The 26,718-nt window shown below is 37.3% G+C and overlaps 1 protein-coding gene across 5 annotated transcripts in view; it reads left to right on the top strand.

The window, feature by feature from the left end:
• PPARG (peroxisome proliferator activated receptor gamma) overlaps positions 1–26,718 on the top strand; it is a 136,739-nt gene that overhangs the window by 81,751 nt on the left and 28,270 nt on the right. For 4 of the 5 annotated variants that reach the window (XM_045493833.1, XM_045493834.1, XM_045493832.1 and 1 more), the window contains 3 exons: positions 5,063–5,290; positions 6,883–7,052; positions 15,582–15,720. In XM_045493833.1, the coding sequence (XP_045349789.1) occupies positions 5,071–5,290; positions 6,883–7,052; positions 15,582–15,720 (529 nt within the window). In that variant the 5' untranslated portion in view covers positions 5,063–5,070. Of the gene's footprint in view, positions 1–5,062; positions 5,291–6,882; positions 7,053–15,581; positions 15,721–26,718 lie in introns of those variants that run through there. The other variant, XM_045493835.1, reaches the window with a different exon arrangement.

Here is a 26,718-nt window from a genome sequence, read left to right on the forward strand (position 1 = left end):
TTGAAGATTAACATCTTTTCTAGGGGAACCCAAGTGTTAGCAAAATTACATCATTGAGAGAGTATCTTCATTCTTTCCCTCTTCTTTTATTTTTTAAACATTTTTATGCATTTTTAATTGTAATTTTTATTTATTTTTTAAGTAATCCCTACACCCAACATGGGGCTCAAACTCACAATCCCAAAATCAAGAGTCACATGCTCTGCTGTCTGAGCCACCCAGGCACCCCTACTTTTTTTCTATTTTCACAGAAAAGTGAATCCTCATTCTACTCTTCTCTATAAGATATCATTCAGTTGGCAGACATTTAGTGAGCAACAACTGTGCATAAGGTGTAAAGAGAAAACAGAAAAATAAGACACCGTCCATTTAGAAGTTGAAATCTGAGGGGCTCCTGGATGGCTCAGACAGTTAAGCATCTGACTCTTGGTTTCAGCTCAGGTCATGATCTCAAGGTTCGTGAGTTCGATCCCTACATCCAGCTCCTCACTGATAGTGTGGAGCCCACTTGGGATTCTCTCTCTCTGCCTCTCTCTGCCCCTCCCCGACTCCCATGTGCACGCACGCTCTTTCTCTCTCTCAAAATTAATAAATAAACTTAAAAAAAAAAACTTGAAATCTGATAGCAGAGATATTTATCCAAATAATTATATCAGAATTAAAAAGGAGGTACAAAGAGCTGTAGGGATGCAAAGAATTTTTAAGTTGGAGACTTCATGGGAGGTTTCCTGAAAAATGTAGCATTTGGATACTATGGGATTTCCCACTGTGGGAAAGACAGAGGGATTGTGACTTGTAGTGATGGGGAATAGGAAGAAAATACAGCAGCCTTGGCATGAACAAAGATGAGCAGACTAGGAAATGTGCAGCATGTTTAACCTGCACAAATAATGTGATATGCCTAAGTAGAGAGTATGCCAAGAATGGAAATGGGGTTTGGGATCACTAGTGGAAAATAAGTAAGTTAGGACTCTGTCGGGGTGGGGGGAGGGGCCTTGAATGCCATGTTAGACATTTAACTTATTAAATACAATGTATGAAGGTCAGAACTTCTCCTGCATTTCAACTAATATGCCCTTACTAGAAGAGGACAGAAAAAGTGTAGCATTCTGGGGTGGGGCAGGGGGAGTGGGAAAAGGGAGGGATGACGAGGTGGAGCACAGGGAATGTTTAGGGCAGTGAAGCTATTCAGTGTGCTTCTGTGATGATGGATACATGGCATTATGCATTTGTCAAAATAGCAGAATGTACAACACGAAGAATGAACTGGAATGCAAACTATGGACTTTAGTTGATAATAATGTGTCAATTTTGGCTCATCAATTTTGTGACAAGCATACCACACTACTGCCATGTGTTAATAACAAGGGAAATGCAAGTTAATAATAGGGGAAATTGTGTGTGTTTCAGGGGTCAGGGAAAGTGAGGAGGGGAATAAAAGTATATGGGAACTCTGTATTTTCTGCTCAACTTTTAAGTAAACCTAAAACTGATTTTAAAAATAAAGGCTATTTTGGGGGCCCTTGGGTGGCTCAGTCAGTTGAGCATCCAACTCTTGATTTTAGCTCAGGTCATGATCCCAGGGTCATGGGATCAAGCCTCGTATCTAGCTCCATGCTGAGCAAGGAGCCTGCTTAAAATTCTCTCACTCTCCCTCTGCTCCTCCCCCACCCACCCCCCTACCCCCATTCGCATTCCCACACTCTCTTCTCTAAAAAATAAAAAAATAAATAAAAATAAAGGCTATTTTTATTTTTTAATGTTTATTTATTTATTTATTTTGAGAGAGAGCGAGCAAGCAGGGGAGGGGCAGAGAGAGAGAGAAAGAGGGAGAAAGAGAATCCTAAGCAGGCTCTACGCTGACAGATTCAGGGCTTGATCTCATGTGAGGTCATGACCTGAGCCAAAATCAAGAGTGGGAGGTTTAATCACTTAACCAACTGTGCCATCCAGGTGCCCCAAAGCTATTTTTTTTAAAACAGCATTCTTTTGGCCATGAAATGTACTACAGGTACCAATTTTTAAGTTAGATATTACATCTTTAAAATCACATGAATTTTTCATTCTATTTGTTTATACATAAATGTCTATTTTAACATTAAAATATTCCCCCAAATTTTTCAATAAATTAAGTGACCCCTTGGAGTATGATTCCTGTATTAAGAAGCATGGCTTTGGTTGACAGGGCGTTATTGAAGTCATAGCAACCAATTATTCTTGCAACATAGATTTTTTTTTTGCATCCTTATTTTTATTTCCCAGTATTCATATAGATGCTTATACACTGCCTTTAACTCAGTCAACCTTTATTTTGTTTGCAGATGAACTTTGCAGCAGACATGAGAAATAGTTGATAAACCCACTTTCATGGATATTAAAATTGAGACAAAAGAGGTATATTTTGATAGGAAAGTAAGTTATACCCAGAAAAGGAGATAGAGAAATGTAAAATAAGCTTGCTGAGGAGAAGGGCAAAGTAAGTGGAGTGACCTGGGTTAGTTAGGTTTAAATGAATTGTGAAACAGAGGGCACAGTTTGATGGGTGCCCTTGTCATTTTGAGCATAAATGTTTTTCTGGATGTCATTGAGACCCAGCATGACCTTTAAGCTATCACCAATACACATTCCTCTTCTTGTGTAGTGTTTATACTGTGACTCAGATAACAGGGTTGTTTGGGTACTTATTTATGTAGATATTCAGACATGTGAACCCACACGGTGCCTAATGAGTCCTCTTGGAACCACTGAAGCACATTCATAGGACAGTCTCCTTATTTGTGTTTTCAAGGCACTTTGTTTTCCTCATGAAGACCGCAGCTGGAATCTTTAACCTCATGCAAGAGTCAGCCTTTGAGAGTAAATTCCTTAGCTCTCTGCTTGCTGGGAAAAAAACCAAGAGGCCCCCTGACAGATACCCCTAGGAGAGTAGCCCTTCCTCCATAAACTGTTTTCATCAATGAGAGAATGAAGAGATTATATACAGAATAGGATCCTGGGTCCATCTTGAGTTTGAATCCTCTGTTTACCATCTATTGGACACTGGGAAAGTCACTTTACTTCTCTGGTCTGGTTAATCTATAAAGTGGGGATAAGATCTTGGGTTACATGGAATCAGCGATAGAATGTGTCTGGTATATGTGAAGTACTTCAATAAATATTAGTTCGCTTCTCCCCCTTCCCTGCCTTGTTCTGCTAAAATTTCACAGCCGCCTCATCACACAGCCACCTCATCAATCCATTTGGTATTTAATATGAGCACCTAGTATGAGCCAGGCCCATTGCTAGGTGATAGAGATATGACTACAAATAAGACACATAAGCCTGTGATTTCAGGAGCTCTCGGGTTTGTGAACAGTTCATTTCTTTGTCTCCAATGTCAGCGGTCCCAAGTTCACACAGCTTTTCACTAGTGTTTTTGACCAAAAAGTTACCAGTTAAAATACTCAGTGACTGCCTTTTTTGGCACCACTTTGAAGAGCAAACTGGTTTCAGGACAACCAAGGACCCATTAGGTACCATTTGGGTTCACATGTCTGAATATCTACATAAATAAATACCCAGAGAGGTTCCTACTGCATAAAGGTTTAAAGTCCACACACTCTGGTGCCTCACAAGTCAACATTAAATACTAAGAACTAAAATCCCTCAGGGATTTCACTCACTGTGGCCGCAAATCATATTTTGAAAAATGTAGGTGGCATGTATCATCCTCAGCAGGCAATTGATGAAACAAGTTATTTTGCGGTCTTAGAATCCATATAAGTGTTTTTACCTTTGTCTTTTATATGTTTTCTTGTTTCTGTTTTTGTTTTGTTGTGGTTTTGGTTTGAGAGTGGTTTAAAATTAATGCTGGGCTAGATTCTCATTTTGACATTGACTCATTTATAATCAGATATGTTTCCACATAGCTCTAACCTTTCCATTCTCAATATGAAGAACACTTTCTCCTCTTTAAGGAAAACTGTATGCACAGAAAAGATAAATATTTGAGGAAGTTCTCATAGAGGGATATTCCCTTCTTAAAAAGATTCATTTTTGAATTAACTTTAAGAATAAAATTATTCTTGGGGCGCCTGCATGGCTCAGTTGGTTGAGCGTCCGACTTTGGCTCAGGTCATGATCTCACAGTTTGTGAGTTCTCAGAGATCTCAGAGTTGTGATCTCTGTGCTGACAGCTCAGAGCCTGGAGCCTGCTTCAGAGTCTGTCTCCCTCTCTCTCTTCCCCTTCCTGCTTATACTCTGTCTCTCTGTCTCTCTCTCAAAAATAAATAATCATTAAAAAAAATTAAAAGAATAAAATTATTCTTGAGGCACCTAAGTGGCCCAGTTGGTTGAGTGTCCAGTTCTTGATTTTAGCTCAAGTCATGATCCCAGGGTCATGGGATTGAGCCATGTCTCGGGCTTCACACTGAGCACAGAGTCTGCTTGAGATTCTCTCTCTCTCCCTCAGCCCCTCTCCTCTGCCTGTGCACTCTCCTTTCTTCTCTAAAATTAAAAAATAAAAGTTTAAGAATGAAATTATTCTTGCAATGCAGTTAAGGAATAAATTTTTACCTAAATTTAATGTGCCAAATTTTCTGTCACACAAGACCATTATAAACACAAATAGGGGAGCAAAATTTTTATCCTGAAGAGAAAAATATTTAGGATCTCTAACTTCGAGAAAGTAAAACTGTCCCAGAACTTTATGCCTTTTAAAAAATCATTAACAAAAACATTAATAAATAATAAAAATCATTAGCATACTTGATTTGATGATCTTCTTTAGGAGATAACGAGAGCAGGACTGTTTGTGGGACATTCACATGGGCACGCTGACCACATTGATACTATTCTAGGGTTCACTACTGTGAGTGATAATCCTGGTAAGGGATGGCTTCTTTCCTTTAGTAAAACAGCCTGGACAGCACTCAGAAGGTGGTTATGTGTTCTTCTCTCATTACGGTAACCTAGATGAGATCACTGAACCAAAGAACCTTTAAGTTCCCTTCCTGTATATCTTTTTAGAAGATTGCTCTGCTCTTCAGGACTAACTCCATAGCTGTTCTTCTTTCCATTTCAGAAATTACCATGGTTGACACAGAGATGCCATTTTGGCCCACCAACTTTGGAATCAGCTCCGTGGATCTCTCCGTAATGGATGACCACTCTCATTCTTTTGACATCAAGCCCTTCACCACTGTGGATTTCTCCAGCATTTCCACTCCACACTATGAAGACCTTCCATTCGCAAGAGCAGACCCAATGGTTGCTGATTATAAGTATGACCTGAAGCTCCAAGAGTACCAAAGTATGATGTTTATTTTCACTTTTCAGATGGCTAAGACTAAAATCGTTCTAACCTCTCAACACTGGAATAAATGCTCCAGAGACTAAAACTCTATAGAAAATATATACCATTCATTTATTCATCCATTTATCTCTGAAATGTTAGGTATTTACAGTATACCAAAAAGAAAGGTAGTGTGTAAATCCCCAGATTATTCTTTTTTCCCCTCCTTCCTTCCCTTTTCCTTTCCTTATTTCTTGTTTCTTTCCTTCGTAGGAGCATTTTCCAGCATGATTACATTGCCAGGTTTATCTCAGGCTAAGAGTCCATCACCCAAACTTTGAATTCTTTTGGCTGCTTAAGTTAATAAGTAACAGTTTGCTACTTTATATAACTTATGATCACTAAATTGCAAAGTTGTCCATTTTTCCTAATTCTGCAGTTTGAGTAACTTATACTGAAACCTGTTTCTCTGCACAAATTTAAATTTCGCCATTGTAGTCTATTGATAAATCTTCCTGCCATTAACTAAATTCATGTCAAAACATCAGACTCAAGACAAACCAAAACTGCAGTTTTCAAGATAAAATGAATTTCTATGATGCTATTTCCTTGATTTTATCTTCATGTGCTGATAATGCTCGTTTTCCAAAGCCACCTCCGTGTAATTGGCAACCATTACTTGACAATAAGAACTTCCTGTATTTCTAGTTTTTTTCAAAAAGATAAATAACATACTTCGTTATATTTGCATGCAATATATATTTCAGTTAGAGCCTAATATGGAAATTTAATAGGCCTGATCCTACCCAGCAGAAAGGTAGTGCTTACTTGCCATGGGTTCTCTCACTCTCTATCAAAAATTATTTTACAAACCACCTTTTCTAACACAATATTGTTGGAAAACCTGGTCTCTTATTTTTCATGTACCTTCAAGCTGGGCATTCCAGTACCTTTTCCACAGCATTGGTTGCTTCTGTGTTTCTTTGACAAGAGTGGTTTAAAAATACTTCCTAAATGCAATATTTAAATAAAAATATAGGAGCACCTGGGCAGCTCAGGGGGTTAAGCGTCTGACTTGGGCTCAGGTCATGATCTCACAGTTCATGGGTTCAAGCCCCATGTGGAGCTCTGTGCTGACAGCGCAGAGCCTGGAGCCTGCTTCAGAGTCTGTGTCTCCCCCTCTCTCTGACCCTCCCCTGCTCACACTCTGTCTCCTTCTCTCTCATGAATAAACATTAAATTTTTTTAAATAAATAAAATATATAATTTAATATTGTGATGAATGCCAAATACAGCACATTGTGTAACAAAATAACCTAAATGGTCTCAGATAATATGTGGTGTCTGTCAGAGCTTTAGTACTACCAGGTATTGAAGGGTCATAGAACCACAGACCTAATACCCTTCCCCATTTTATTTTTACAGGTGAAGCTCAGAGGTGTTGTGACTTGCCTGTGGTTACAAAGCCTACTTTTTCCTGTGTTTTGTTTTCATGTTCCATAATGTTTCTACGCTTAAATAATAAACATGGCAATAAGGGAGACTTGCCATAGTGCCTTTTTAGCAGTTTGTCATGTGATAATTATCTGCTCACATTTTTCTGTACACAGGTGCAATCAAAGTGGAGCCTGCATCCCCACCTTATTATTCTGAAAAGACTCAGCTGTACAGTAAGCCTCATGAAGAGCCTTCCAACTCCCTCATGGCAATTGAATGCCGTGTCTGTGGAGATAAAGCTTCTGGGTTTCACTATGGAGTTCATGCATGTGAAGGATGCAAGGTAAAAAAAAAAAAAAAAAAAAAAAATTTTTTTTTTTTTTTTCAAAAAATTTTCTGACAGTTTACTTCTTATTTCATTTCTTGTTGTGAACACACAGCAAGGAAATGAGATAAAATTGTCAAACTTTTGTTTTGGTAAAACCCATTCTTCAAATGATACATTTGAAAACCTAAGAAAATCAGTGAAAGCAGTGCTGCTTTGCCTCACTTCCTTCTCTCCAAACTGGTCCTTGAGCCACTGATCTAGTTCAACCCTTGCATCTTGCAGATTAAAAAAAATAATAAATGAGTTGTTCAGTATGTCATGGCAAGATAGCAATGAGGTGACCCAGAACCCAGATTTTCTGAATCCTCTAGTTTTGTTTTTTTTCCCCACTATTCCAAGTGATATTTTGTGTATGTAAGGCTTGATAGATTAGATAGATAGATAGATAGATACGTTTATTTGATACCTAGAACAGTCCCGTGAGGTTGAGCTTATTTATGGCCACCTTACAGATGTAGAAACCCACCCATGGTCATCCACTAGGAAGTGGCAGAACTAGGGCTAACTAGAATATATATCTTACGATTCCTTAACCAGTGCTCTGTGTTTTCTTATTTCACATTGGTCTGAGACATGTATGATGGACAGGCAAAAAGATAGAACTGTTTTGGAAGAGACATACTGTTTTTCCTCAAGTCCCTTCTTTGTGAAAAGTGTATTTTGGAAAGCTCAAATATTTATTAATATTCTGCCCAATTATTAAGAAATTCTTAACCAACTCATATTTTAGTAAGTAATCTTTTAAAATAATTTTAATATACTCAGTGAATAAAATAGTAAAAAATACTATTTGTTATATACCCTAAGGTTCAGAATAAATTGTTCATAAATATTTACCTTATAAAATAAACACTGCTTATGTAAGATCCTATTCAAACCTCAGTTGGGGTTTTTATTCAGAATAAAAGTGTACAACAGCAGTTAGGTAGGTGTTAGAACATCTGGGTTCCTAACTGGTGTTAGAACATCTGGGTTCCTAAGCCAAAACAGAACTTAATATTTATTGAATATCTACTATGCACCAGATATTGTATAAGATGCTTTTTTTTAACCACATTCTGCCTAAGTTTTTGCATCTATAAAATGATGGGGTTGAATTAGATGATCTCTAAAATCTCTTTAATTCAGTTTATTTTTCTAAAGGCAACCTAATAAAGTGAAAAGAGACAAGGTTGTAGTCACCCAGCCACCTGTCCAGAGTTACTAGCCAATCATATAAACCCTCAGTCACCTCATGTGTAAAATGACTTGGTTGAATTACTTATCCAAGGTCTTATTCATCTCTAAGGTCTAAAATTCCAAAATGACTTTTTGAAATACTATTGGCAGAGAGATGCTTTCATTTAAAACACTAATAAGTATTCATTGTGTGATTGAAACCAAACTAAAATATCTGTGATGAATGAAATCATTAGGTGTGGTCAGTTATTTAAGATTGCAGTGACTAGTGAAAACATGTCATTTTATTGTGTTAGATTTATATAATTTTGGAGCAAATTGTTGCCGAATTCTGAGAAACACCTGAAGAAACCATTCTGTTTGGTCATCTTGGTAATTAACATTGGTAAATAAAAACAGTGTGATTGGTTAAGTTTCCTCCATATATTACTGCTTTTTATAGGCTTAGAAAACGAGAACGTTTAAGCAAATAGTTCCATCATGTCAGTATTTGTGGGCAGTGGCCATTACTGATAACAGCTAAAAATTGAAAGACAGTAGTTGGTTACAGTAATAAAAACTAAGTCCTGAGGGCACAAAACTTACAAAGTAAAAGCAAGCAAAGAAGAAAAATAGCAAGAAGGAGAAGGACAAAGTTCAAATGCCATCAAATTAGGAACAGAAAGGGTCCTAAGGCAGAGATGGAGAATGAACACTTAATAAAATCCAAAGAAGACCCTGGATTACAGACTTCTGAGACTAAAATGCAAAGAAGGTTATGCTAACCTTGGAAGGCAAAATAGATATCTACTCATTTTACTTTATTTTATTTTATTTTTTTAATTTTTTTTAACGTTTATTTATTTTTGAGACAGAGAGAGAGAGAGAGCATGAACAGGGGAGGGTCAGAGAAAGAGGGAAACACAGAATCTGAAACAGGCTCCAGGCTCTGAGCTGTCAGCACAGAGCCCGATGCGGGGCTCGAACTCACGGACCGGACCGCGAGATCATGACCTGAGCCGAAGTCGGACGCTTAACCGACTGAGCCACCCAGGCGCCCCAATATCTACTCATTTTAAAGATAAGAGTAAAAAGAAATGTTAGTGGAATAATATAATTTGGCTTCTCCACATATAAGTCAGTAGTTCTCAAAGTGTGTTCTGGAAGCCTGTGGATTCCCTAAGACCTTTTCAAGGCACCTGTGAGGTTGAAACTACTTTTATAACAATTCTCAGTTGTCATTTACCATTTTCACTCTCACTCTCTCAGGAGTGTAAGTGGAGTGTTCCAGAAACTACATGACATGGAATAGTAATATAGCTTTGGTGGCTAATGGAATGTTTGCCTGTTATGTTCTTGTACATAACAATTTTTCAGTTTTAATTGCTAGTCTGACAAGTATCAGTAGATATAACCACATAAACAAAAGCTCATGGGGTCCTCAATAATTTTTAAGAGAGTAAAGGGGTCCTAAGACCAGCAAGTTTGAGAACCACTGTTATAAGGCATTGAGGCTGAAGAAATACTCATTCTTTGCTGCTGTGGAATTAAACAGAATTGCTGCCGCAGTCTGAATGCAGCTAATTTAGATCAGTGGCTATCAGTAATCAAAGATATCTTCCTAGCTTATCAACAATACTCAACAAAAAGCCAGGAAAGTGAACAAACAAATGTGTTTGACTCACCTGTATTTTGTAAAGGGTACTTTGGCAGTTTAACATTTGCCATTTCAGCAGAATGTAGCATGTGCCCATGATTAGAATACAGTTAACCATAAACCTGCAGACTAGTTTATGAATTGAAAAGAATAGTCTGGGGTGCCTGGGTGGCTCAGTCGGTTAGGCCTCCGACTTCAGCTCAGGTCATGATATTGCAGTTTGTGGGTTTGGGCCCCACATCAGGCTCTGTGCTGACAGCTCGGAGCTTGGAGCCTGCTTCGAATTGTGTGTCTCCCTCTCTCTCTGCTCCTCCCCTGCTCATGCTCTGTCTGTCTCTGTCTCAAAAATAAATAAACATTAAAAAAAAAAAAAAGAATAGTTCTAGTATTGCTTATGATAGATGTTAGTGGGTCATCTGAAACAGTTTTACATTGTCAATGGAACAGGTTTATATTAGTGATCCCTGCCAAAATTCAAACAGGAATAAACAGAATTGGGCTTGGATTAAAGTGGAATAGTGACAGATTCTTGGTTATTAATATTGCAGACTTAGATAAAAAAGAACCTTTGGCTATTGAATAATATATACACCAAAGCAACTCCTAAGCTGTGTGCTGAATTTGTGTATATTTTTAGTTTATGGTTTTATGTACATGTACAGTACATAAATAATATTCAGGATTATTTTCCTTTAACATTGAAAGACCCCAAATCATCACAAAAATAATATGATACACATTGAAAGATATCGTATGAGTCAAAACAAAACTTTGCATTGTAAGTAACATAATTCTCTCATCAAAAACACCTTCCTTTCCAGCCATGCCAGATAACTGAATACTCTGGAACCTGCCCATTTAAGCTAGCTAAGCAGTATGTTCAACCACGAGGATCAGTTTTTAAAAGTGAAAATTTTAAAAAGCACTCAAGGAATAGCATAAAACATATATGATCACAATGGCAAAAATCCAAACAAAATTTCCCACCAACATCTTTTCATGAGAATAGTTCTGTACATTAGCCTTCTGTTAAAATGTGAAAAAAATGGGGCGCCTGGATGGCTCAGTTGGATAAGCATCTGACTTCGGCTCAGGTCATGATTTCATAGTTTGTGGGTTCAAGCTGCGTCTTGGGCTCTGTGTTGACAGCCCAGAGCCTGGATCTTGCTTCAGATTCTGTGTCTCCTCTTTCTTCCCCTCTCCCACTTGCACTCTGTCTCTCTCTCTCTCTCTCAAAAATAAATAAACATTAAAAAAAAATTTAATGTGAAAAAAATACCTTTTTTAATATTCAGAGGTCCTTAGAACCTTAATTTGAGAATTAAGGAGGCTTCAAGTTCTAACAGATCTATGTATAGGTCTATATATGTACCTATTCTTTGAGATATTGCTGATCTCACAAGAGGTAGGGAAAACTTCTCCTAACCAACAAGGGCAAAACAAACAAAAAAAAACCCCTAGGTCTTGAGCCATGACCTGCAGGCACACTTACTGGGGCAGGGTTTCTCTTGTGATAGGTGCCCATAGGAGGTGCAGCATTGCACCAAAGACAGTTGCCTATAGCAGTATCCAGAGCCATCAGTGAGAGGGAGCTGAGTCTGGGGCTTTTGAATTGAGCCAGCTTTCTCAAGGGAATCTGAAATAGTCACAAGTCACTGGAGCCCCTGGCTTCTAACAGAAGCATCTGCAAATTCTTTTTGGAGGAAAGACTTCTCAATTTAGACCCTGTAGGATTCCCACAGTTTGAGGTCAATATACAAGTTCAAAATACCAGTAAGCATATTAAGAAGTCGATCACCTTGAATAACATTTATCAAAAATAAACAAAAACAGATTTAGACCCCTCCACCCCTATACAAGGAAAGCAGATAATGATAATTGGGATGCCTGATAGAGAAAAAAACTGTGTATGAATTGTTTCAAGAAAAAGGGCAGAATCACCCCAATGAACAAGCAAGAGTAGACTTGTCAGGAACAACTAGGCAGATTTGAAAATAAATCAGTATGTTTAGTGAAGTGAAACTTCTAAAGTGAAAAATATAATTATCGAAATAAAAATTCAGCGGAGGGGTTAATGAGCATATTGTACACAATAGAAGAAAGGATTAGTGAACTGGAAGATAAATGTAAAGAAATTACTGAGAATGAGAACCACAGTGCCTTAAAGAATATGTGCTATCCAGAACCTGCTAAAAATTGAAGCCTCTTAGTTCTTGAAAGATTCATAGAATCTTTGAATATTAAAAATATGCCTTCTTTACTAATCAATAGAAGAGTAATGTACAGAACTCTTATCACTGGTGAACTTTGGTAAGAAATGTTTCCCTTTTTTTTCATTGTAATTATATATTTTTTGTTGTTTTATTTGATTGCTTTGATGTTTACTTTTATAATCAATATTAGTATGACAAAAAGATGGAAACTAGAAAGGAGAAGTTGAGAAATATGGAAAGCTAGAATAAGAAGGTCTAACACTTAGCTAATTAATGTCAGAACTGATAAACAAGTGAAATCATGATGCAGAAAACATGTCCAAGAAAATAAATGAAAAGAAACGCATGCTGAGACACACTGCAGTAAAACTGCAGAATACTAAAAACTAAGAGAATATATAAAAGCAACCAATGAGAAAAGAAAAAAAACACTTTAGAGTCAGTTAACAGTAGACCCCTCCCCAGCAGCAATCATGGAACTCCAAGTGAAGATAACTGAGTATTCTATAATCTTTTAACAATGAGAGTGAAATGAAAACATTTACAGGTTAAAAACAAACAAACAAACAAACATGATACTGAGGGGGTTTAAGCCTCTGACTCTTGATTTCGCTCAGATCTTGATCTCATGGTCTGTGAGTTCAAACCCCATGTCGGGCTCCATGCTTTTTCTGCCCCTTCCCTGCTCATGTGCACTCATGTCCATGCTCTCTCTCTCAAAATAAATAAATAGTAAAAACAACAACAACAAGAGACTGAAATAGTAAATTTCAAAGATGGTACAACATAGAAAGCAGAATATATTTGCAACATATCAGACAACAGATTAGTGTCTTAGAATATATAAAAAATTTCTAAAATTCAGTATTAAGGAAGAGACAATCCAATTAAAAACTAGGAAATAAAGAATCAGGAAAATACAAATTAAGATCACACTTAGATTCTGTTATACATTGTGAAATATTAAGAGGTCTGACAGGAGCGCCTGGGTGGCTCCATCATGTCAGTTGGGTGTCCGACTTCAGCTCAGGTCATGATCTCATGCCTTATGGGTTCCAACCCCACCTTGGGCTCTGTGCTGATGGCTCAGAGCCTGGAGCCTGCTTTGGTTTCTCTCTCTCTTTGTCCCTCAACAGCTCATGCTCTGTCCTTCAAAAATAAATAAACATTAAAAAAATTTTTTAAAAGTCTGACAATACCAATTGGTGGAGGGAATGGAAGTTGATATTTTCACTCTGAAAAACAATTTGGTATGATCTTGTAAAATTTATCATTCACCTCTGTACAATCCAAAAACTTCACCCCTAGGTAACTCTTGTACATGTGCATCATAAAACATTTACAAGAATATTTATAGAAGCACTGTTTATAATAGCAAAATATTTGCAACAATTTAAACATCCATCAATGTGAGAAGATAGGAGCCTTCTTAAAGAAAAAATGATAAAATATTTTTAAAAACACATGAAAAGATGTTAATAAATTGTGAAATAGTCATAGAATGGAATATTATGAAATTGTGAAAATGAATAAATCATAGCTTTTCACAAGAAAGTAGATACATTTTAGAAATCTAATACTAAATTTTAAAAAATAAAACTCCCAAAATACTGTATGAAGTATACCATTTAATAAAGCCCCCAAACAAGCATAACTAAGCAGTGTATTTTTCAATTTTACATAGTGTGGTAAAACTGTATTTTCTTAAAAGTCAAGAAAATAATAAATACAAAATTGAGAATAATGATTACTTTGCCCAGGGGAAACAGAGTGCAGGAGTTGGATAGGGGAAAAATACATAACTATTCCAGTCGTGATTTTAAATCTTGGGCTATGGGCTCATGTCTAATAATTATCTTATTATGTTTTATAATTACATATATTTTGTACATGTTAGTAATTAATATTACATTTAATAAGATAACAGAAAAGGAAAAGAGTATACCAATGGCCTTGTGATATCTCAGTCATGGTTTAGGATCAAAAAATATCAGAGATGGCCCAGAAAGGAAGTTAAGTGACGCACATATTCGATCAACAGATTTTATTAGAAGACTGTTGTTGTATTTAGGTCATATCCAGTGACTCCCCATGAAGCTCACAATTTTAATTAGGCAGTGGGGGATGGGTGGAAAATAAACACTTAAAATATAATAAGTAAATTATATGGTATGTTAGAAAGTCCTGTTACTAGAAAATAACAAAACAAAACAGAAACTAGAGCCCTGTGAAGAAAACCAGAGGTTCCAAAAGAGAGGTGGGGGCAGAGACTGGCCACAGTATTAAATAGGGCATATAAGCCTCATTGAGAAGTTGACATGTTAGCAAGCTTGAAGGCAGTGAGACGAGTAAGCAAGTGTATATTTAGAGGAAGGTCTTTCCATGTGAGAGAAAAAAGTCAGGAGTGATTTCAAAGAGTTTGGCATCAGAGACTGGGAGGGTGTTTGTACCAACCGAAATGGTGAAAGCCTCCAGAAGTGAGTTTGCAGGGTAAGACCCGAGTTTCAGGGTTGGACATGCTGGGTTTCAGGTAGCTGTTACATTTCCAAGTGACATGCCTGGTAAGCAGTAGAAACTTGTCTGGAGTTCAAGATGCAAATTCAGAGAAAGTGAAAATGTGTGTCAGCAGCAGAATCCATACTAGTTCAGGGGTTTTTGCACGAAATGGGGCCAGATAAATTTGAAAGAGTTAAGAACTGAGTTTCATGGAGATGAGAACAATAGAAGCTAATAAGAACACTCTGACAACAACAACAAAAAAATGGAGTTATTAGCAAACATTTCCAATTAGAATTTCTTTTAGGTCTTTCAAAAAAATATAAATACAGCAGAATTCAATTAGCCTCAAATTGACCTATTTGCTGTTTTGAGATGGCAGTCCGTTGTCTAAGGATTTGTTTATTACTTCTCTTGTTCTTTCCTATAATCTTTTTTGTGTGTAGGCTACAACAGTTATGGAGCACTCTTTCAATCGCATAAGTAAATGAAACCGATTCTGTAGGAAATTATGAAACATAGAGAATTCTAAAAAATTGTCCACATGTGGATTTTTATTGGCCCTGATCATGTTTTAGAATGAAATGATTATAACTTTGCCAAATGGCTTAGCACAATAATAAAGGCTGGGGCATGCTGTTGGAAGGATTTGCAGAGAAACTGAACTGATTACATGGTGTTTTATTTGCATTACATTAAATCCAGAGCACTTCTTAGAGTGTGCTGAAACTCAAATGTAGAGCCAAGATACATTGAATGACATCAGTTGGATATGGTCACTGTCTCAGAGCTAAAGAAGGACACTGGAGATCTTGTGGCAGTTACATGACTTGTCTGAAGTCACCAGTGACAGAACCTTCCTTTGCTGATACCTAGGCCAGTGCCTTTAGCCAAATGTTGCTGCTTCCATGTATCATAAAGACTTAAAATTTGCTTTCTTTTTTCCATATCCCTTTGCAGGGATTCTTCCGGAGGACAATCAGATTGAAGCTCATTTATGATAGGTGTGACCTTAACTGTCGTATCCACAAAAAAAGTAGAAATAAATGTCAGTACTGTCGGTTTCAGAAATGCCTTGCTGTGGGGATGTCTCATAATGGTAAGTGAACACTTAGCACACATATTTAACTGTTCTCATTATGGCTGCCAGATAAGTAGCCTGTAGGGCCATTGCTGAAAATGTGGACAGTTTTCCACAAAATTCCAGATTTCAGAATATTATATGCTGATAAAGCATTTCTCATTTCAGGTGAGGTTTAGGCTCTTAGTGTGCAATCTTTCTTTCAGTGGTTTGGCATCTGCCATGATGGGAGAGAAGACTTGAAAATATGAGAAGTGATAAGAAATAACTGTAGTATTTCCAAATAAATGTAATGATTGTGATTCATTTTTTATGTTGCTTTAATAGCATTAAAAATGGCATTATTTTTGTGTATATCAGTAGTTTCTTTCTGCTTTGAGAAAACTGCAGGTTTCTGGCTGTGGAACTTTAAGTGGAATATCAGAATCTAGAGTATATCCTTTTTTTCCTCTTTGCTGTGCAAAGATGAGTATATATATAGCAGTACCCTTGACTTCAAAGAGCATACAGGCTTGTGGATAAAGCAAAGATTTTAAGCTCCCACAAAACTTCAGTGTCCATAGAATCATAAGAAAATAAAAATTTCTATTTTATAAACCTGTATCTAAAATCAAGCTTATGATTTTGAGTGTTGACTTAAGAGAAAGAATGTAGAAGTCCTTTGTTTTCATGAGTTGTAGAACTAACTCAGTAAAATCACGGAAGATAGGCCTATTTGAAGAAGTAGTTCTTGATTTCCATTTAGCTCTGATTGGTGTTAACAAAATCACAAAACAAATTTGATAGTAACTTTATAGTATTATATTTGTCAAGTATTTGTTCTTTCAAAATTCATTATGGGCTCAAGAAATCTAAAATGCCAAAGTGTTCAAATAAAATCTGAAGTCTTGTTTCACTGGATATTCTATTTTTTTTCTTTCTTTTGCCTTCACCGGTCTCTAATCTGGTAAGAAGATAACATTTGAAGTCAATCTTCATATGTTAAGGCTCCAAAGCATCTGTGAAAATTAGTTTTATTCCATCACGCAGATGTTTGGTTTTCACAGCAGAAATCTTAAAAGTATTTGAGAATAGCTAATTGGTTGATATCCTACTCTTTAAAAATAGTTTACGAAATTATATTTTTATAATTAATATGGGCCATTTCCTCTGAAGGCAAGAATGTATTATGAAGAAATCTGTCAGCTATACTGGACAGAGTGGAAATTTGGTCCAAATTTCCTCACAGTTGATTACATCTGCTGTGTAGCAGTATACAACTGCAGTCATTGATTGCAAAAATAATTTACTGGTTTAATTCCATCAATTTTCTTTCATTTCAAGTCAAGGGTTATATTTTAGATGATGCAGTCAAGTTGCAATACATTTATTTTATCTTTATGGTGAAATCTTTGACTTTGAAATCATTATTACTAAGACTGCCTAGAAAAGCATGCCAGTTCTGCTTTTCATGCTATTTATTTTTTGTCCTTTAAATTTGTCACTTCACATATTGATGTAACATGTATTTCCTGTTGCTTGCACACATTCACATGAAATATGCCTCCTTTTGCTTGTTAATAGGCAAACAACATTTAAAGCCCAACCTATACAGTATTGATGGTATAATTTTCTCTTCCCAGAAAATTCAAAGAAAACCATCATAAACCTAATAATAAAGTCATCATTTGACTTTATATGGTGATTAGAATATTCTGTTTAGAGAGAAGAGCAATCTTTTCTTTTTAATGTTTATTTTTGAGAGAGACAGAGCATGAGTGTAGGAGGGGCAGAGAGAGAGAGGGGGGGGGGCGGGGGGAGAATCCAAAGCAGGGTCCAGGCTGTGAACTGTCAGCACAGAACCTGACATGGGGCTCGAAATCATGAATTGTGAGATCATGACCTGAGCTGAAGTCAGATGCTCAACCAACTGAGTCACCCCAAGAGAAGAGCAATCTTGATAGGGAGTATTCAGTTAATTCTTCTTGCAAAGACAAAAAAAAAAAAAAAAGAATTAATGTTCTAGCATTAGACTTACGCAGTTCAACGTTTACAAGATTGCAGCAGTGACTGAGAAAATCCCTTCTAAGAAGTGTTCATAGGAATGTGTTTGCTGTATGGAAAACATTTGATCAAAGCACAAGAAGGGAAAGCCAACAACGAGGTTTTGAATAGTTTTGCCTGTTATCCTGAGAAAGGAAACATTTCCAAATACAAAGTTTTCTAGGAGGTTGTAGTAACTATCTAAAATTATTTTGTTATTATATTAATGTTTCCTGTGAGTGGACCTCACTATAATAACCCACCCAATTTATCAAGAGGCTTATAGTGTTGTACCAAATCGGCACCTTGCTGCTTTCAGTACACACAAGAAGAGATGAACATCCCCCGAAGTAAATGTACTCCATTCTCTATTACTTGTGTTTCTGCTCTTTGGTGTCTGTTTAATCCATTCGGTGCAATTAGGTTGCCCATTAGCCACCACTCCCAGCTTTAAAGGAGGCTTCTATAAGTAACCTTCAAGGAACCCTCAGGGCCCTGGGCAACATTGTTGGAAAATCACTGAAACAAGGGTTGCTAATCCTTTCCACTTTGAAAGTTCTATGATTCTGCATAAGTCAGACAACCTACCTCACCGAAGTTTTCACTTTTCATTAAGCTAGTCCATATATTATAGACAGTGTCACCATCTTCTCAAATATGTAGGTATCTGACATGAATTTAAAAGTTTCCACCTATATGTTTTGTTGCCATAAAAATATAATTCATATGCTTGAATCAGGTCATCTAGATGTTCTGATCAATTGCTCAGCAATTTAAGGCATTACATCTGATGATCACATAACAATGTAGCCCCAGAGTACAAATCTAGAGCAGTCCAGGCTAAAGAACATAGATGGTATATTTGGTTAAGGGTGTATGGTTCCATCTTAGATGGAACTTCCATTTTGATTGTGACATGTAGCCTAAACATCGTAGAAGGACAGGAGGATTTCAGAATTCTTACACTTGGGAACCTAGTTGTTTCTCAGATAATCTGTTTTCAGCACTGGGTAGGAAAAATACCCAAGCGTTGGACTGAAGTGCTTTGGGAGCAAAGTTTTTATTTTTCTGTAGTGATCAGGATAAACACGTGTTGCAATTGTTTTGGTCATTTAACATACCATCATTTCTAGATCATGGGCCAGTTCCACTGATGGCTCCCCAGTCTTTGTGAGTCATGCTTGGCACAATCAGTTCAATACCCTGTCCAGACACCTTTAGAGGAAAGCTCCAAATGAAAGTAAAGCAGAAATAAAGACCCAGCTTCCTAGGCTACCCAGAGGTGCATGTGACTTACCAAGTGATCATAGCATAACCTGCTTCTTGTTTTACATGTTGAATTAGTGAAGCTGGTGTCTACAGATTCTTGATAAAAATGCTCACATAGATTAATATTTCTTCAGTCAAATGGACACTTAAACTTTTATAGTTTTTCTTAGTATAATTTTTGTTTTAAAATTCTGTTGGCAAGATCCCTGACATGAATCATATTTTTAAAATGTGACTCCTTTTTTTTTTTTTTAATTTATTTATTTTGAGAGAGAGCATGTGAGCGGAGGAGGGACAGAGAGAGACACAGAATCCGAAGCAGGCTCTGGGCTCCGAGCTGTTAGCACAGATTCCAACGCGGGGCTCAAACCCACAAACCATGAGATCATGACGTGAGCTGAAGTCAGACACCCAACCGACTGAGCCATCCAGGCGCCCCTTGACTTCTTTATTTTTGATAAGATAATTTATTCATTAAGAATTTTGACTACTGGAGTTCCTGGGTGGCTTAGTCGGTTAAGTGTCTGACTCTGGATTTCGACTCAAGTCATGATCTCACATTTGTGAGATCACGCCCCGTGTTGGGCTCCTCGTTGAGCATGGAGCCTGCTTAGGATATCTGCCTTCCTTTCTGTCTTTCCCTCTCTCTCTCCCCACCCCTTCTTCCCCTCTCCCCTGCTTGTCCTCTCTAAAATAAAATTAAGATAAGATAAGATAAAAATAAATTTTGAGTAGTGAATATTTCGTATTTGGAGCTGCTTTTCATGTATGAACTAAATAATAAAATTATAAGTATAGGCTGTTACTTTTTAAAAAATAATGTGAAGTAGAGAAGAATTGACTTACTTATGAGTCATTCAGTTAGGTTTTCCCTATGCCAGTGAGATTTGAATGAAAATTATGCTTTTCATAAATGTAAAAATTAGTGAAGCTTTAGCTTTACTGATTAGGACATCCTATTATATAATGTATGGGTTTTTTTTCTGTTATTTAAAAAAAATGCTGACAACTTTAAAAATAATTTCTCAGCAGCTTCATAAAAATCCAGAAAAAGGGTTTCACAGATATTTGTGGCACTCAGCATTTTACAAGTCAGTTCTCTCCTTCCTTGTAAAAAAGAAAAGCCTGAATGGCAAATAAGTTTAAATTTTAATATTTGGGTTTTTTTTTTAAGTCTTCTTTGTAATATAAAGGAAAAATTATCCAAATGTTAATTTTCAGAAAATATAACAATGGGAGAGGTCCTGATGCACATGGTAGCTTGTGCTGAGACCCACATGGCATTCGTGGCTACCTACAAGCTAGCTTCCACCTCCTTTTCCCTCTGCTTATTATGTCCTTTGGCTCCCTGTCACAATCCTACCAGGCATTCAAGGCCCCATTCAAATGCCTTCTCTTCTGTAAGACTTTCTAATTCCCCCTCTGTGTTTTAAACCTTTCTTGTGACACCCACACTCTGCTTTGTAAAGCAAGGGAGTGATCAGATCTACACTGCCCAAATCTAAACTACTGACAGCTGTAAAAAGGATAAGTTAGAGAAACAGGGAAATTCATAAGAAGACAAATGCAATATTCTGAACCAAGACAGTGGGAAGGGTTAGTGAGAAGAAATTAAATTGTGAAAAATACCAGAGCAGTGACCAGTGAATGCAAGTGTCTGAGGGAAAGAGGGGTCATCAAAAATTGTTCGGGGTATCTAGTCAGGTGATAGAATGAATTAACTAAGAAAGGGAAACAGGGAAAGGAAACTGGAGGGGAAGAACAAAAATTCATTTTTAAAGTTGCATTTGAGGGTCTTACAGGATATCCAGCATCCATATATAAAGGAATATAGAAACAAGAGAAAACTAAGAGTCCAGATCTCAGGAAAAGAGAGGGCAGGAGTTATGAGCACATTTTGTGAGCTAGAAGAATGAATTAGGAACAACAGAATATAAGGGAAGGAAGAGGGGCCATCATAAAGGTCTGGAACATAGGCAGAAAGATAGGAGAACCAGAAAAGCAGAAACCACAATGAGAACATTTTAAAGTCACAGGGTGAAGAAGGTCAACAGTAGCAAAAGCTGGGAGAGTGAATGCTGGAGTGCTCAAGCAGAAACAAGAACTCCGAAGAGGCCCCTAGATCTGGCTGTGAGAAAAAGCAATGGGGACTTTTAAGAGCAAAGTTTTGGAAATTTAAATGAGGCGTAAGCAAGATTGCAGTAGGTTGGGAGGTAAGTAGTAACAAATGCAGGCAAGGAAGAAAGACTACTCTTTCGGTAGTTTCAGTGGTGGAGGAAAGATGGACTGAAGAGATTATAACCAGGGTTAGAATCTTAACATCCGCTTAGGTGGAAAGGAAGGAGCTAGTGAAGAGAGGTACATGAGAGAGAATAACCTGTGTATATATAGGCTCTCCCCTACTAGAGATGTCCTGTCCTCCTGTTCCCCCAGTCCAGTCTGTCTAGCACAGTGTCTTGCATCAAACAGGTGTTCATTGAGTGAATTCAGTGATCTCAGGTAAGACTTCAGGGAATCAGTGGGTCAGGTAAGGCCAGGGGTGTTTTGCCCATCTCTGCTTTGCGAAGAAACCTAGACAAATGTTTACATGTCCTCTGCAGATAGTTTGAAAATGTTACCCCTGAATAAAAATCACTTCATATTAGTGCTAAAGCTGCTCTGTGTTTTACTTAGAGGAGCAAGAAAATGATAGTTATTAGATTGCTCTGGCAGTGCTTTCTGCGCAACCTCAGAATGCACAAGTTTTTTCTCAAGAAAGAGAGGTAGAGGGGCGCCTGGGTGGCTCAGTCGGTTGAGCATCCGACTTCGGCTCAGGTCATGATCTCACGGTTTGTGAGTTCAAGCCCTGCGTGGGGGTCTGTGCTGACATCTTGGAGCCTGGAGCCTGCTTCAGATTCTGTGTCTCCCTCTCTCTCTGACCCTCCCTCACTCATACTCTGTCTCTCTCTGTTTCAGAAATAAATAAACATTAAAAAAAAAAAGAGAAGGGTAGAAAAACATAACTTATTGGCAACAGACCTATTAAAAGCAATAGTATTATATGTCTTATTTACATAAGACTTTTACAAAATAAATGTTAAAATTGACCATGAGACATAGCCTTACCAATTCTCAAAAGCCTAGTATGATTGCCAATTCACCCCTTAGATGTTGACAGACAAAAATACTTTTAGTACAACTCAATTCATTCTTCTGTTTTCTGATTTATTATTTTGAAAACCGCTTTAATGTTTAAAATTAAGTAACATTTGTCTTGTATGCTCCTACAATTAGATAGGTGTTTTAAAAGCGTGTTATTAACTGTCATTAAGAAATATTGTTTCTTAGCACTATACCGAGATCCAAAGAGCAGGGTATCTAAATACTGCATGTGTTCAGTAAATCAGCACTAAATACACAGTACTGAATCTGTTATATGGTAGCAGTGAACTGCATTCAGTTCAGTAAAAGTGTATTATATAAAGGCAACCTAATACACTTTCACCAGAAACTGAGTCTCTACAAACCTCTCCTTCCTGAAGGCTGCATACTGATGCTGATACTGACAGATTTTTTTTAAAACCAAGCAATATGAATTCTCTGTAGGTGATTAATTATATGACACTGAATGCCAGTATTTTGGAAGTTGCTGTTTGTCAGGTGCTAGGTCTTTAAAACAGACATAATGTGTCTTTTTTTTTTTTTTTTCTTCAGGGTTTCAGGGACTAGATAAAAATTGCTTAAAAGAAAGAAAGATTGTAGTATGTTCTGCAACATTATATGTCGTCAGGATTTATAGAATTTTATAGCTAAACTTAGAGCTAAAAGAAGGAAATTTTAGAGGTCTTCTTTTCCAAGTCCCTCATTTTATAGATAAACCAGTTGAAAACCAAAGAAGTTAAGCCACTTGGATAGTTTTTCACTGAGCTGAAACTAGAAAGTTGACTTCCTGACTACTTGAAGTGTAGTGTTAATTTCATTGTCTTTCAGAGAGGCCAAGAGTACTCCCTCAGTGACTCATAGGAACACATGGAGCATTTTCCTCGGTCTTTGAAGCAATAGTGGAAGATGTGGAAAAATATACTTTTATATGGGCACACTCAGCCTTTATATTTCTGGTCCCCAACCCAGAACTTTCGTTTTCTATTTCTTAAGCACGAATTTCAGTCTTATTGGAAACAGCAATCCAAAGGGAGAATTCCTCCCTCTTCTTGGTTTTCAGATGCTCTACCCAATGGGTAGAAACTGAGGTTTAAGAATTAGTACACCATTCCTTAAACAAGTTAAAGACAGAGAGATAGAGATATACATAGATAGAATAGGTTTTCAGGATTTGTTCTGTATCTATGGGTAAGAATCTAGGTCTGTGTCCCTGACTACAAAATGATATCTGTAGTCTGGTCTATAGTCCACAGTAAACATGGTTGACTTAGACCACTTCATCCACAAGTAACAAAAGCTGGGTTTATTAAGCATTACTATGTGCCACGTGCTATGCTGAGCACTTTCTGTGCCTTATCTCACCACCTCACGTGCGGTAGATAGATATTATTACATAGGACTCAAAAGCAACAAAATAAAATTGAGTTTCTCCCTTAAAAAATGCATACAAATAAGGGCGCCTGGGTGGCTCAGTCAGTTAAGCCTCCAACTTTAGCTCAGGTCATGATCTCGCGGTCCGTGAGTTCAAGCCCTGCGTCGGGCTCTGTGCTGACCGCTCAGAGCCTGGAGCCTGTTTCGGATTCTGTGTCTCCCTCTCTCTCTGACCCTCCCCCATTCATGCTCTGTCTCTCTCTGTCTCAAAAATAAACATTAAAAAAAATTTTTAAAAAATGCATACAAATAAAAAATGGTATTTCCTCTACAACTTCAGATTTCCATGTTTTATGCAAATTTAGTTTCACCAAATAGAATGTGTTTTTTATCTGTTTTATTGAACCTCTGGTATATAAAAATGCTAAAATCACCTATCTGATTAGTTGCATTAATAGTTAATTGAATCTAATGTGCAGCATGAGCACATTTAATGAGCATTTAATGATACGGAAAACTTGTTCATAAGAGCTAGCCTTTTGGGAGAACTTTGACTTCTAAAAATTCACATATTATTTAGATCGTAGCAGAAGGCTTTTTGCCTTAATATGTCCTAATTCTAAATTAATTTTCAGAAGCTTTTTTTTGGCTGTTTTTATTATGTTACAGAAAACCAAGATTAGCAAATATAATAGGTGGCTATGTTTGGCTGGGCTCTTCCTAACAGAAATTTTATTTTATTATTTTTTTAAATTTTTTAATGTTTATTTTTGAGAGAGAGCACGAGCAGGGGAGGGGCAGAGAGAGAGAGGGAGACACAGAATCCAAAGCAGGCTCCAGGCTCTGAGCTATCAGCACAGAGCCCAACGCGGGGCTCGAACTCATGAAGCACGAGATCATGACCTGAGCCGCAGTCGGATGCTCAACCGACTGAGCCACCCAGGAGCCCCTATTTTATAATTTTTTTTAATTGAAATATAGTAGGCACACCATGTTACATTAGTTTCAGGTATACAACATAGTGATTCAACATCTCTATGTGTTATGCTGTGCTCCCCACAGTGTAGCTACCATCTGTCACCATACAATGCTATTACAGTACCATTGACTATATTCCCCATGCTGTACCTTTCATCTCTGTGACTTATTCATCCCATAACTGGAAGTCTTTACCTCCCACTCCCTTTTGGCTGTTTGTTTATTTTAAATTAACTTTTTGGATTACCTTTTAGGAAAAAAAGTACTTTCCTAGATGTGTAAACTTCAGTGTATATTTATACTTTATTACCTGTAAAAATTTAACCAGAGCCTAGAACAATGTTGCGCTCACAGTAGATAGTCAGTAATTATTCATTGTGTAAAGAGATGGCACTGTGCACTCTGTTACATAAAGAGCCACAGATTGTTGGTGATTCCAGCCACTCTGTTTTGTTAGAGAATTTGGGTTGTCTCCACGCTTTACACTAAACCTCTTCTCCCTTCAATATGCCATAATTTTTAGCCCATCCCCCCTCCCACAACCCCTCCCGTAACCCTGTTTGTTCTCCATATTTATGAGTCTCTTCTGTTTTGTCCCCTCCCTGTTTTTATATTATTTTTGTTTCCCTTCCCTTATGTTCATCTGTTTTGTCTCTTAAAGTCCTCATATGAGAGAAGTCATGATTTTTGTCTCTCTCTGACTGACTAATTTCACTTAGCATAATACCCTCCAGTTCCATCCACGTAGTTGCAAATGGCAAGATTTCATTCTTTTGATTGTTGAGTAATACTCCATTGTGTATATATATGTACCACATCTTCTTTATTCATTCATCCATCGATGGACATTTGGGCTCTTTCCATACTTTGGCTATTGTTGATAGTGCTGCTATAAACATGGGGGTGCATGTGCCCCTTCCAAACAGCACACCTGTATCCCTTGGATAAATGACTAGTAGTGCAATTGCTGGGTCGTACAGTAGTTCTATTTTTAGTTTTTTGAGGAACCTCCATACTGTTTTCCAGAGTGGCTGCACCAGCTTGCATTCCCAACAAACTTCCTGTTTTTAAACTTGATACTTTAAAGTTTAATTCATCAAGCATTTTTTTTGTATACCTACCATGTGTATTGCACCCAGGAGCAAAGATGAGAAAACTCAGTACCCATAGATTCTAGTAGAATAACCAACGTAAACCAATATAGAAGTACAGTATTAGTTTGCTACCTGAGCTAATATAGGAATGCAACAGCAGCCCATTATTTGAGAAGCTTTTCCTAAACTGTCCGAAACACCAGGTTTTTTATACACTCCTCATTGGGAGGAGGGATGGCGTATCAACACCATTTTCCATGGAAGATACATAATTTTAGAAGTTATCGAGTGATTCTAATATGCCCTGCCTCCCCTCGGTTCGATACTTCTCAACTGAGAACTGCTGATAAAAAAAGTAATAAATATAGTACAGGGAAGCAAATGATGGGACTGGCTTCACAGAAAAGGATTTTGAAAGGAATCTGCTATCTGGTTCTCAGGGGTTTGTGGGGTTTTTTTCCTGTTTTATTTCAGTATATATTACACAAAGACTTAGCATGTGCTGGACATTATACTGAGTGCGGAGGATATGATACTGAGCAGGATTCCTGCCTTCATGGAGATTACATAAGGGAGACAAGAAAACATTGTAGATAATTACTGTGATCAGTGCTGAGAAAGAGAATACAATAAGTAATGAGGTCATATCCTGTGGGACCTAAACAATCTGGGGCAGAAGGGTGGGGGACTGTGATAAGAATGTGAGCAACCATTCATGGCCCATCCCTGTGGAACTATAAAAAGAATGGGAAAGAGTGAGTAGATAGACAAGATTTTTGACCAAAAAGTGGTGATTGTTTTAAGATTTCTGTTTGAAGAGGTCATGGGCAGAGGATAGATTTACCAAATGGATATAGGCTAATTTAATTTAAAAGCATCCTAACTGAGAGTTAAGATTCTCTTCCCCTCTAAGTCAGAGACCACAAAGGAGCCACTCCACCCCCCCAAACACAATACCTGTATTAGTTAGTGATAGAGCTTATATAGGGTCAACTGAAGTGAATATGAATTTGAGACTCAGGGGTACACAGCAGTCTCTCCTCTAGCCAGTTGTAAATGAAATTCACTAAGTATTCAGATGGAAATGTGTTTATGGTAGAATGCTACCTTTAGCATAATAACATATAGCAGGGAATCATCC

This window comes from Leopardus geoffroyi, chromosome A2 (genome assembly GCF_018350155.1).
Source record: "Leopardus geoffroyi isolate Oge1 chromosome A2, O.geoffroyi_Oge1_pat1.0, whole genome shotgun sequence".
NCBI classification, from domain to species: domain Eukaryota; kingdom Metazoa; phylum Chordata; class Mammalia; order Carnivora; family Felidae; genus Leopardus; species Leopardus geoffroyi.